Source organism: Drosophila gunungcola (genome assembly GCF_025200985.1).
Source record: "Drosophila gunungcola strain Sukarami chromosome 3L unlocalized genomic scaffold, Dgunungcola_SK_2 000005F, whole genome shotgun sequence".
NCBI lineage: Eukaryota > Metazoa > Arthropoda > Insecta > Diptera > Drosophilidae > Drosophila > Drosophila gunungcola.
Window position 1 is genome coordinate 3957862 of NW_026453180.1, and position 13234 is coordinate 3971095.

The 13234-nt window shown below is 35.0% G+C and overlaps 2 protein-coding genes across 8 annotated transcripts in view; both read left to right on the forward strand.

Annotated features, from left to right (window-relative positions):
• Positions 1 to 6923, forward strand: part of LOC128258943 (cyclin-dependent kinase 14) — a 109488-nt gene extending 102565 nt beyond the window's left edge. For all 7 annotated transcript variants that reach the window (XM_052990985.1, XM_052990983.1, XM_052990986.1 and 4 more), the window contains 3 exons: positions 1066 to 1278; positions 1563 to 1742; positions 3855 to 6923. In XM_052990985.1, the coding sequence (XP_052846945.1) occupies positions 1066 to 1278; positions 1563 to 1742; positions 3855 to 3919 (458 nt within the window). In that variant the 3' untranslated portion in view covers positions 3920 to 6923. The remainder of the gene's footprint in view (positions 1 to 1065; positions 1279 to 1562; positions 1743 to 3854) is intronic.
• Positions 6924 to 9350: 2427 nt separating this feature from the next.
• On the forward strand, positions 9351 to 13224 carry LOC128258945 (fibrinogen C domain-containing protein 1). Its single transcript, XM_052990994.1, has 5 exons — positions 9351 to 9695; positions 10398 to 10537; positions 11362 to 11495; positions 11676 to 11814; positions 12288 to 13224. Exons 1-5 carry the CDS (start codon positions 9525 to 9527, stop codon positions 13066 to 13068), a joined length of 1365 nt encoding a protein of 454 aa, XP_052846954.1. The 5' UTR covers positions 9351 to 9524; the 3' UTR covers positions 13069 to 13224.
• Positions 13225 to 13234: the final 10 nt, after the last annotated feature.

Genomic DNA, 13234 nt, shown 5'->3' on the forward strand with positions numbered 1-13234 from the left:
CAGGTGCATAGGTGTACTAGATACGATAGAAATAGATTTATAACATCTTAGAATCCCTAGAGAACTTTGTTTAAAATTTAAGTTAGTTTTCCTAAATTTCCCTTAACACAAAGTTTTTTTATATCAGCGTAGTAGTCACACCAAAAAAAGTGGAGGTTTAGTTTTAATATGTGTGCCTAAAACTGTAATAAAAAAGCCCTATTTTAAAACACCTAAGTTTTGTTTTGATACTTTCGTGCGAGTAATTTAATTAGGTAAAAAACTTGTTTTTATAGACAGTCTTCATTATTAAGAAATTGATAATAGTTTTGAACCACTCACAAGAAACACAAACTTTTTTGTTAAGAACATAAATTCTTTAAAAGCATTGCGGTCTTATTATTTTTTACGGATCATGTTCTGAAATGTACACCATGAGTTTTTAAAAGAGTGAAATTCCATGTTCAGTAAGAAAGATATAAAATATGCCACAAAAGAATTCAATCCCATGTTTGAGTGACTTAAATGAGTGCTTGAAACCATAGACCAGAGATCAATTTCAAGAACTAAGAACTTATTGTTCTTAAGGTAAGGTCACAATATTAATAAATTACAATTAGTGCTAAAATTGCCTTTCTAAATTATTACCAGAAGTTCCTAAAACAAGAAATGAAAATCGCTCTAATTAATTTTAATTCTTTGTAGCTCTAATTTTGTTAATCTCGTTAATTGAGTTCCCATATATTTTAAATTAACAAGGTTAAATGCTTGTAAAACTTCTGTTCTGTTACGCTTTTTATTTTTAAAGTATTTGTGGGAACTTTAAACTCCTTTTACTAAAACAAAAAAAGTCAGTTGCCCAGCAAATCTATGTGCCCATTGGGAGTGCTAAACTTTGTTAGTTGCTGGCCCAAAAAGCGGTTGCAAAGATAAACACAGAGGTGAACAGGAAGTGCAGAGCCATCTCTTCCTGGTTCTGCTCTCTCTTCCTTTCTGTCCTTTGTTTATTTAAAATGGCAATTTATTTTGCAACACAACAGAGGAGTGGAGTGCATTTACTTAACCGAGAGCTCGTGACCATTTCAGATGTCCTGCTGGGCAGCACGGAGTACTCGACCTCGCTGGACATGTGGGGCGTGGGCTGCATCTTCGTGGAGATGGTGACCGGGATGCCAACGTTTCCGGGCATTCGTGATACCTACGACCAGCTGGACAAGATATTCAAGTTGCTGGGCACGCCCACCGAGGACACGTGGGCGGGAGTCACCCACTTTCCCGGTTACAAGCCGCACAAATTGGGTGAGTACACAGTGTAACACGGAAGGTATTTGGATTTCTGGTTCTGAAAGTAATCTTTTCTTGAAAAGCTCATTTTGCAATATATACCTAAAAGCATAAAAATTAGACGCAATCGGTACTTAACATATAGCCAATTTTTACTTTAAAACACCAAAACGATTTGACTAGCCTCAATGAGTACTTTTAAAATCCAAAGTCCAAATCCCGGTTAGACTTGTAGCACAGTGTAATCGACGAGGGGATCAAATGTGGACGAATTGAAGCTAATCCGGGGTGCATTTCAGGTTTCTATCGACCGCGGAAACTGGGTCACAACTTCCCACGGCTGTACGACATCATCGAGGGCGAGACGATAGCGAACGGCTTCCTGCAGCTGAATCCGGAGCAGCGTTTGGGCGCCGACGATGCACTGCAACATCCGTACTTTGCGCAGTTGCCAAAGAAACTCTACGAATTGCCAGACGGTGAGTCCTGCGAAATTGAATTAATGCATTAAACATTTACGGCCCTCAACTTTTTGGGGCCAATGTCTGTGTGGCCTGGCCGGAAAGAAAACCAATTAACAAAGGGGCAAAAAAAAGGATGAATTGTTAGCTCGAAGTTGGCAGAAAGTCAGGGAAAATCTCCGTGAAAAGGTAGCCCATTCTTTTATTTTTGTAGGGACAACTCATTTAAGTTTCGCGACAATTTGTTTGCCTTTCGAGCAGTTTTCATTTGCTCAGCGAATGTTCCCGAGGTATAGTTAACAGTAATTGCATTTGCCAGTTTTAATTTGTATTTCAAGTGGTGGCAAAAGTTTGCAACAAGTTGGGGAAAAAATAAAGCACCGAATGCAAAGGACAAACTTGTTGGACAAATACAGGGCTACTACAGACTGAAAATCAAGCTGGTCTACTAATTAGATTGCGATAAGTGAACAAGCAAGAGTAAATAATGGTTGGTTTTATAGTGCAAACGCTGTCTAGTATACACCAAAAGAAAATAATAATTTGATGTGGGGAGTTTTGTTTCCGGGTAATTTTGTTTTTCCTTATACTGCAGCTTACCTTTTTTTTGCTTTTTGCATTTGTATTTACTTTTAAACAAGTGAATTTTTTTTAACAATTTTCACTTAGTAAATATACAAACCGATCTTTTTTGAAAATTAAATAAACAAAATTTTAATCATACATATAATATATCAAATATACTTTTACTTATTTGGAATGCATATTTTTATATTTTCCCCCCTAATTTTAAATCGTAACTTCTCGAAAGTATAAACATTTTTTAAGTGACTTGTAAACAATTTTTATTTGCCTTTTGTGTATATAATTTAGTACCCAATAGATACAAATTTAATCTCTACTTGGCCTGTGTATCTATAAGCAATTATCTTTTCCAATCCCATTACGATTTCACTGCATTTTCAAGTAAATAAAATGCACACTCACTTCCGTTTTTCCTGAGGGCCTGCATTCATTAGCAGACCTCCTATCGGATGCTGTTCGGTAAATGGAAACATTTCCGAAAAAAAGGAATTTAAGGGTCAGCCCCAAAAACCAGCATCAAGTTTGTGGAATATGCAATTTGGCAAATGCAATGTGGGGAATTTTGGGGCGAAATAAAGAACAGAAAATCAAATGCAATAGAAAGGGCTTTAAAACTGCATATAGAAATACAAAATACACAAAGCCACTCGAGAGCGCAGTGGAAAATCCGAAAATAAATGAATGAAGTGCAAATTCCCCCAAGCTGGACTTGCATTTATTCGAGGGCAGCTTAAAGTGTGCTTAAAATGCGATTAACGCGTGATTTGTTTATCCACAAATCCAGATAGGGTGCTATGCTAATTTCTGGCTAAATCACAGTGGCTGTGGAAAAACTCTAAAAAAAAAAAACCAGCTCATTAAAAAAAGGGTGGGGATTTTCCCTGGTATTTTAGCCCTTGCAACATTGCGTATACGCAGCGTGGACAGATAGAATCAATTAAAACGCAACTAATGCTCTTCATTTATCATGGCCAGGAAAAGGTCATCACACCCCGTGTGCGGTTTTTGCGGTTTAGGTTGCCATACACAGTAGACTACTGTGTGCTACAGTACAGCTTCGTTTTAGGCTACCAGTTAATCCGTTAAATAACATATTTTAAGAGGATGTTCATGTAAATGGGCGTGTTTTTTATATAAACCAGGTTCATTTAGTTTTAAAAGTTATCTGAATGTAAGTGCAAAACACTGCATTATTTTATATATTTTATGTATAAATATAAAATTTCAATAACTAAATTTTCTGGTTCTTAAAAAACTTCACATTACAATGTGTTCAGCCATTAGAGTATTTACTGTACACATCCGTGTGAGATTTGTGGGTGGTTGGGGTGTTATATCAACTGTGTGAGTGCATCATGTGTGGCTGGAAAATGTAATTTTGCCAATGGCAATTTTAATTGTCGGTCGCACGCTCTTCGATGGCCGTAAATTAAATTCTGACATGGTCAGAACAGGGCCCAACATGTTGAATTAATTCAAACTTTTCAATTACAAATATTATTTAAAATATTTTAAACTTATTACGACTGTAACCTTTTCTTGCAGAAACCTCAATTTTCACCGTGGAAGGCGTGCAGCTTTACACGGAGCCAAATCGACAGAATAAATGAAAATTAAAGCAAGTCCTCTCTGTGGATGGCGTACGTTTCTACTGTTAGGATCCCAGTCCTCAGCAATCACCAGCAATCACCACCCAATCACCCAATCCCACTGGATCCTGGACTTTCTATCCAATCTGTCAATCAACCTACTATATATCGCATCATCCAGCAAAATCGACAGCCATATATAAAATGCAAGAGGAACTTCTAGCGCGCACAGAAGTTTTGTACTATAATTCTACGATACTTGTTAGTTATTAGTTCGATTTCGCAGTGAGTTTAGCAGAAGACATGGCGGCATTTTAATTTCAGTCAAATTGCTTAAAGTTAGTTTAGGGTTCTTTCGCCATCCTGAAGTCGCGCGTCGAAAAAAGGATACTCAGTTTAGTCAAAGCGCAGACGTGTTTTTTTCTGTATTCTTTTGTAAGCTAAAAAAATTTTAAAATTAAAGCTTGCTTTTAGTGAGTGAATTGCCTCTGTGGGTTACGCAATATTTTCGTTTGCAATGAGTGAGAGATAATTATCATCATGTCTGTATTTCGTTTCCATTCTTTTTTTTCGCTTTAGTTTGAGTCGATTTATTCAATGCGAATGCTCGGCTTATGAGTGTTTATTTAAAATGCAAATAAAAAATTCGATTGGTGACTGCTTTAATAGAGTGCAATTAATACAAATTAATGAATTGGCGGGAATGCGCGCCTAAAAACAACCATTAATTAATCAACCAAAATGCGCTCAACATACGTACTATTCTTTCCAAGCAATTATTAATCTTAAATTTATATATTTTCAAATTGAAATATGCACAGCAGACATTCAAAGCAGCAAAATTTATACTTTAGCTCTTTTAATTCGTTTGATTGTATGATTTTGTAACCGCATCCTTTGTCATTATGGTTTAAATAAATTCGCCGCGCTGTTTAAGTGATAATTTTATTACTATTAAATGAATTTATGTAAAAAGCAAGTAAAACAATCTTAAAAGATATGTAAAACAAATAAATTTAAATCATTTATATACCATATAAGTTTGCTTTTGTTTTCCTATGTTCCTTATTCAACTTTTTAGTTCTTTTCACAGAGATTTGCTGGCGTGTGGAGTAAGATGATGGAATTCCTAGGAACATTTAGTGAAAAATTAATGAACGGGCTGGAGGCTGGCGGATTATAAATCATAACATTTTCGAGGCAAACGTAAGCGAATAGATAAACAATTAAACTAGCAAAGAACGCAAATAGTAGAATCAAATTTTTAGCAATCAACCAAAAGTAAATTCGAGATAAAATAGCCATCAACTAAACACTAAAGTAACCTAACCAAGTATTTTACATAGAGTTCGTAGCTAATCGAATCGAAACCAAGCCCAAACCATTTCCATACTCTAAGAAACGTATCGTATTTTTGGCCAAAAACGAGAGGACGCCCGAAGTCGACGGGTTCCACTAAAAAATATTCAAGAGAAGTTCAAAGAAGAGCTAACAAATGTGCAAATTGAAATCAAAGACACTTCACATGGTTTTGAAACAAGTAAATAAATCAAAAAGAAAAAGAAAAAGAAAAACGATTTGAGTAGAGCAAACTATTGTGTAGAACAAAATATATTATGAATATCGTATAAATCTATGAGAAGGACGCAAAAGCCAATTTGAGTTGTGGGCAATCAAATTGCTAAGATTCTCTAAGGAGACATCAATGGCTAAAACTTAAACAACTCGAAAAACAACTCGATTAGGGCCACGTTGTAATAGCGTTCACACACTCAACCAGATTACCAGATTATATTTTGTAGCGAAAGGTAAAAGTCAAATTTAAACAAAGGCAAATCTAAAACCAAATATTTCAAATGAATAAACTTTTTCTGTGATTTATGAAAAAAGTATGCAAAAAACAACACACACACATACTACAGTGCAGCAAGGTAAACACAATACAAAGTAAACAAAAACTTAATAAAGATAAAGAATTAGGCACTTTAGAGAAACCCACGTAGAAAAGCTGGCAAGCAAAAATTGTTTAGAATTGTTTGCTGCTGCTGCTGGCCAAGATGAAAAGTACTATGTTAAATCGAAGCAAAATTTTGCACACACTTGAAATTTAGCAAAGAGGATGTTTACGCATTCTTTTATTTTCGGTTTTCGGCGAAATTTCGCTTTCGCAACACAAAAGGTAACAAAGCATGGCAACGCACTTTTTCACTTTTCCCATCCCGAAGGTTACGTCCATAGTTTATAAGCCAATGAGCCAATGGAACAAATCGAATCGAATTGAACGAAATTAACAAAGATTTTCGTTTTCGTTAATTGCTAGTTTTATCAGAGAAACCGAAATAAAGAGATGATTTTTTGAGGCATTTTCCAACCAATTGATTATTTTGCACAACATTCGAAATGAAATGAGATGAGATGAGCAAAGCAAACAAAAGATAACGGCGAAAACTAATCTAAATCTAATCTAATAATAACGTAATCGAAACGAGTAAATACTAAGAATGTTTTTAGCGGAACGTATTCTATGTAGTAGCTAAGCAAAAGATAAAACAAAAACATTCACTGAGAAAAAAAGCAGGAACGATATGAAACTTAAATATTTTTAATGCATTGAATTCGTCGTATATATATTTAATGTACCTTTGTTAAAAACAAAATAAATCTATTAACACAAATTACGAACTCTCGATGCAGTTAGGCGATAGTTTAGATGGAGCATGCAAGTTTTATGTTTACCTCGTAAGCATTTTTGTATAGTTAAACGAAACGAAACAACCCCCAAATAAAAATATGAATAAAGAAGAAAGTGGAGAGAATTTTGTAAATATTTGTAGTTGATTTCTAAGTAGCGAAAGACGAACAAAACAATATTTGGCAAGCGAATAGCAGAGAAACGGAAAAATATTGAATGTTTATGATTTAACAAGAAATGGATGGCAACTAAATACAATTTGAATAAGTTCAACCTGTACAATAATTTAATATTAAATAAAATGCGGCCCAGGCCAATGAAAAATAAAGAAAACACCGTTTATTTTCCAAGAATTTTCAACTGATTAATGGCCTACATCCATCTAGCCATAAATAACAATACAAGCTAATAACTTTTGATTGGCATGCCTTGAAATTAACTCATACCCAATTCAAGCAATTGAAATAATTCAAGAGGATGACAACAAAATGGGTGGCATGCATGGGATCCAAAGCCTTTAATTATGTAATTGACACATCTATATTTTCTGGCAAGTTGCAAACAATATATATGATGTAAAGAAACATTTCCCCATCGAATTTTTTTCCATCTCATCCAAAGATTGCGTCATCTTCGTGCCATAAATAGAGTTTGCTGACTTTTGGTATCTGCAGGCGGGCATCTCATCACGAATTATATGCAGCTGGCCAACGAAAAAGGTTCCCCAAACCCAATGGCCAACTCGGATGCAGCTGTAAACCTTCAGAAACCCATAAAACCCATCACTATTGATTGTATATTGTATAGTAATTTAGCAAAACAATCACAAAGTGACATAATGCGGAACAACGTAAAGGTAAGCTCATAAACTGCTAAAAAAATCGATGTAAATCCTAGTATTTTGTACTTCATTTAAATATTTTTGACTTTGATTTTTATCAATATTACAATATTTTAAAATTTTGTTATTGACTATTTTCGGAGTTGATTTAAATATTAAATAAATTGATTTTATATATAATTTAAATATTATAAATAAAATGTTAAATTCAATCGTCAGATATTTATTTCCACTATCCAATATTTTTATAAGTGTTGTAAAACCAAACGAGAAATGCAATTGCTATTGCTCTGTCCATATTTATTCTACTCGTGAGTCTTTCATAATTTCCAACCATTGTCGTCGAGCTAAGGCCAAAATCCATATTAATAAAACCGCAATCGTAGAACTCTATAAATAAATTGTCAACGTAGGGGGAATTTCACAAAGGCCGACAACTTGGGCATTTGCCGTGCGTTTCCAAACACACTATTACTCATGGGTTACCCTTTCTTGTGGCTTAATATATGGATATATGTGTCCAAGTTGAGGCAGGCTTATGCGAGTTGCCAATAAATGGGTTTTGCATATCATTGGGATTCAAAGTACGTAGTGAATTTTGAACGGTGAGCTAAGAGAGCATCAGTTGCATAAAATTATATAGCAATTAACACTAATTACTTAAGACTGAAGCCTTCGAAAAGTAGGTTTACCGAAGTAATTATTCACTAAGTATGTTACTACATTTTAAATCATACAAGACTTTTAATAGATTTTTAACAACAACTGAGATACATGAATATCTTAAATTGTTTGGCTACAATGCTTACTAAGTAAATTTGCATACTATAATCAACATTCCTTTTAATCATGTAGTTAAACCTTCCTAGTTACCAATTAGGTAATTACACTGTTCAAAAAAAACTGGTAATAAATCCAAGTACCTATTACCTAATATAATTTTTTAATTTGATTTTCATCCGTTGCGGTTTTTAAAGTAATATTTTAGTATCTAAGAATTTGTTTCCAATTTAAATCCATTAAAATTTTTAATATTTTTTATTAGCATTGTGTTTGATATTATCATTTTTAATTGAATTTACATATAAATTTTGTATGCTGTTTCGCATTTTGGATATTTATTTTTATAATGATTTTTTAGACCCTTTTACTATTCCATCATTTTCTGAAAATTTATTTAAATTTTAAACCAAATTAAACTTAAATATAATGCATTTAGGTTATATTTTAAATATAAATAAATTTGTTAAAATTAATAGCGTGCAACTTAATACGCATTCTTTTTAATATTTTTTATGTTTTGTTTCAATTTATATATGAAAAATTAAATTTTGGTTTTAATATCCAAATTCTTATTTTTACTATTCCATTTTTTTATCAGTGCAGTTATACATTCATAGTTACCAAGTAATTACAATAACTATAATATTATAGTAAGTCAGCATTAAATAGTACTCTAGTTCTAACTGATGCTAGCTGTGCTATTTATAATTATTAATCATGAAATATGATCATAACTGATGAAAGAGCTAATCATAGCTTCAGTAATAACCTCTATCTCATTAGCTTTAAAATGATACTGTGATTAAAGACTAAAGCTAAGCTCAAGACTAGTAGTTTGTAGTAGTGATTTCATGCCATTTTTTTTATGCACAGGCAATTAATAATTCTCAACTTGTGTCCATCGTTCTATACGAGCCGTGTTAAATTGTTTTCGGCGTGCTGGGCATGTTAAGTATTCACCTGAATGGCTAACAAGCCAAAGAGGCTAAAAAGCCTAGGGTATTTTTTTTTTTCAGCCAGTAAACAGTGTGTAAACAAAGACGATCCCTCTGAAAAATACACTCTTTGTAGCATCTCGCGAAAGCTTTTTGACAAAGCTCCTCTCGAAATGCCACGATAATCGAACAGATCTTGCAATGCGCTCAGTATCTTCGCGAATATCGAGCGGAACGGACGTATCTCTCTTCTGGCACAGTGATCTTCGGTTTTCAATAGATCTTGGGTGTGGAGCGAAGGCTAGCTGTCAAACACTATACCCGAATGATTTGGCAGTGATTTGTTTGACTTGAGCGACGCGTAAACAAAGCTAGATGATGAGGCCCCAATTGGTGACGATGGCCATCGTCGTGGTGATGGCTGCACTTTGCGGTTCGAGCACCGGTTCTGTTGTGGAAGTTCCCGAAGTAACCCAGGCACCTCCATCTCCTCCACCTCCACATAACCGAAAGATACAAACGCGATCGCGCGGCAATAGCTTCCGAGTAGGTTACAGTGGAAATTCGTTACGACCGACGACCGAAAGAGCAATCAACTTCAAGGGTTAAACTCCGTACTGAAACATATTCCCAACTAAATCAACGTTTTTAGTGGAAAAATGTGTTTAATACAGAAATGAATTAAAATTCTTAACATAATTCCGTGATTTTGAATTGAAATGCAGACAAAGTTATAGTTCTGTTTAGAAATGATTAATGCAAGTCCAAGGATTGAGCAATTCTATAAATGCTCAATAAAATTGAAAAAGAAAATGCTAAGAAAATTAAAAAAGGCAATTTCTAATGAAAAAATCTCTCAAATAATCCAACATTTTATTGCGAGAATTGGGATAAAAATACTACAACAGAACAATTTATGGTTCTGTTTCGAAATGCAAGTTGAAAGATTGAGCAATTCTTCAAATGCTCAATGAAATGAAAGAAGAAAAAGCTACAAAAGTAAGAAACGAAAATGTCAAAGAGAATGCATAATAAATATATACACACCCTTTGTTAAAAATGCATACTTGTTAGCATAACGTGATGTGTTTGCTCTCTCGATCGTCCACTGTAATGTGAATTTTAAGCTTGGATTCGCGCTGCTGACTTTTGGCCAGCAGGTTTCGTTTTGGCCAGAACAAGTTCAATGCGCTGGCCTCGTGTTTGCTTAATTGTAGCGTCTCCCTTTTTTGTTTTGCCAATTTCAAGGGTCAAGCGATCACCACCACCACGAGTCCTCAAAAAAGTGAGAACTGCCACGAACTGATGACCAGTCTGAACAATCGCGTAAGCCTTTTGGCGACCTTGGACGGGGACCAGCGCCACCGGCTGGAAGTCATCGATAAGAAGTGAGAACTGGTTTCACATAGATTCACAACAGATTATAAATACTTTCGTCACAAAACCGGTAAAACAAAAAACGTTTGGCAGACTGTTAAAAAAAACGCAGTAAATCCAAATGTTTTGTAATTTGTTTTTAAAAATGAAAAAATTAAAATTCTTCAAAACATTTTTTTTTATTGATTTTTTTTTTGAATTGTTTTTAATATCTGAAACTTTAAATCAAATAGTAACTATTTCAAACCTAATATTTTTCACATTAATTCAAATATTTAAATAATAAATCATGCACTTTAATATGCAAGGTATTTAATAATGTGATTTAATAAATAACTAAAATATTATATATAAAATTTGGAATTCAATAGTCAGCTATTTACTTTCACTATTCAATTTTGTATCAGTGCAACTTTGCGATTTATTTGGCAGAAGAATTCAAAGTCTAGTGATGTTCAAACAGTCAGTCAATTATCTGCAATTAAATAAAGTAACATCTGTTGCCGCTCTTCCTTTTTTTGGGTCAAATTTATTGTTATTTATTCGCAGAAATTTCTGCTGATTTTCGCACGCATCCGGAGAGTGTTTATAAATCGGTTCTCAACGTTTCGTTTATTTGCTTAAAATATTTCGCTCTTTGTTGCCTTTAATTGCTCTTTTTTTTGTTGATCGATTGGCGAACAGCAATCAAATGCCAAATTCAAAATGAGTAACAATAAAAACCAGAAAAAAAGGGGAGAGCTTTATTCACTTCTGGATTCAAAGGAATTCTTTCAAATTCTCCCCATAATTTTCAGTTATTTATTAAATGAATATATATGTATTTATATTTCAGATTAGATCAGCTGGAGGACAGCAGTACTGCTCGAATGGAATCGATTAAGGCCCAGCAATTTGACTTCAATACGCGATTGGACAGCGTTGAACAAGTTCAGAAACTTTCGAGAGAAACTCTGGAATATATTAAAGGTAAAACCAATCGGATTTTTGGTCTACGTCGTGTCAGGGAGTTGAAACACAAGCTTAACAATCGCAAAAAGTTGAATGGTAACTAAATAACCTTATTACAATTGTTGATGTTGTGTTTGGCACCCTTTTTATTAACCTACCTTGTAAATAAATATTAAATAACTTTATTTTTTTTAACAGAACACTCGCGGCCTACGAGGGGTGTTTCGGATCCTATTTTGGATGAACGCCTGAACGCCTTGGCCACTCTTTTGACTTCCACTGCCCTGAGTGTGAGATCAGTGCAGATTGAAGTGGCCAATCTTTCCCGAGTTATCAGGTAAAAAATAAACAGAATATATAAACATCACCCTCTATAAATTAAGACAATTTTTTCTGTCTTCTGTTTCTTATCAACAACATTTTTTATTGGTTCTTTAGAAATACCATTAAATTTAATTCTCAGAAGAACGCACTTCATTGAAACAAGGTCAGATGTTAAACACTAAACATGTTACAAGAACAGATAACACAACATGTGCTACCATTTTAAATTGGTTCTACGTGGATTTCATGGTTATTTGTTCTGATGTTAAATTTATATTTAATGATGTAGAGGAACAGATAACAAACCATGAGCTATAATTTTTAATTAGTTGTTTGTTTGTAGTATTATTAAAAGTCTGTGTTTATCAGTACAAGGTTATAAGAATTTTGTTTTTTTGTACCCATTGTAAACTTAATTTAACACTAATAAACCCACTATTTCGATTAAAAAACAAATTATATTAATCCAAAATATATCAATTTCAGGCGCCAGAATCATTTCCTCCAGAGAACGAGTCATGGACCGAGTGCAGTTCAGCCGCCAATCTTCTACGGACCCAGTGCAGTAGATGGCGTCCATCCGAACTATCCCACCTTGCCCACCAGCTGCGTGTACTCGAACCTCGCTACCCCGGGAATCCTGAAGGTTAAGCTTACTTCGGATTCCGAGTCTTTCTATGTATCCTGCGAACAAGATTGGACGGTTATCCTAAGGCGCAGCTCCGATGATGTGAACTTCGAACGCGGCTGGCTGGATTATCGCGAAGGATTCGGCAATTTGGCTGCGGATTTCTTCATTGGGCTGGACAAACTGCATGCCCTGACCTCATCGGCCCTGCATGAGCTAAGGATCGTGATGGAGGACTTTGCAGGCAACGATGTGGATGCGAACTATGCCTCTTTTGCCATTGGCAGCGAAAGCGAATTGTATCCCTTGACTATATTGGGCAAATTCCAGGAAAATTTAACCTACTCGGCAGGGGATTCCCTGTCCTACCATGCTGGTGCCAAGTTTAGCACCGTAGACAACGACAACGACAACTGTCTGGAGTGCAACTGTGCCATGAAGCACAAGGGGGCTGGATGGTATAGTAACTGTGCCACCAGCAACTCGTTTGGCCAATATATCCCCCAGGACCAGAACTATGCCGAAGCCGGTGAAACCGGAATGTGGTGGGATACCTTCCGAGGAGCAAAATACTCCCTAAAGAAAGTTCGCTGGATGATACGCCCCATTGCCGAGGGATTGGATGCGCTCAGGCGATAGGATGTATCTGGATATATCTATAACTGCCATCTCCGAAATCAGGGATAACCCACAATCGATTGCTTGCATTTTAACTCTAGCCTGAGCTTTGAATCTCTCTGTGCGTGTGTGTAAAATATTTATGGAAAATTACTTAATGCCTAGCCGATACAGTAACAGTACACCC

Excerpts from the sequence above, each read along its gene's own strand:
- LOC128258945 (XM_052990994.1), top strand. The coding sequence starts at position 9,525 with ATGATGAGGCCCCAATTGGTGACGATGGCCATCGTCGTGGTGATGGCT. Across the intron at positions 11,496-11,675 it reads AACTCTGGAATATATTAAAG|AACACTCGCGGCCTACGAGG; the intron begins GTAAAACCAATC and ends TTTTTTTAACAG. Across the intron at positions 11,815-12,287 it reads AATCTTTCCCGAGTTATCAG|GCGCCAGAATCATTTCCTCC; the intron begins GTAAAAAATAAA and ends TATCAATTTCAG.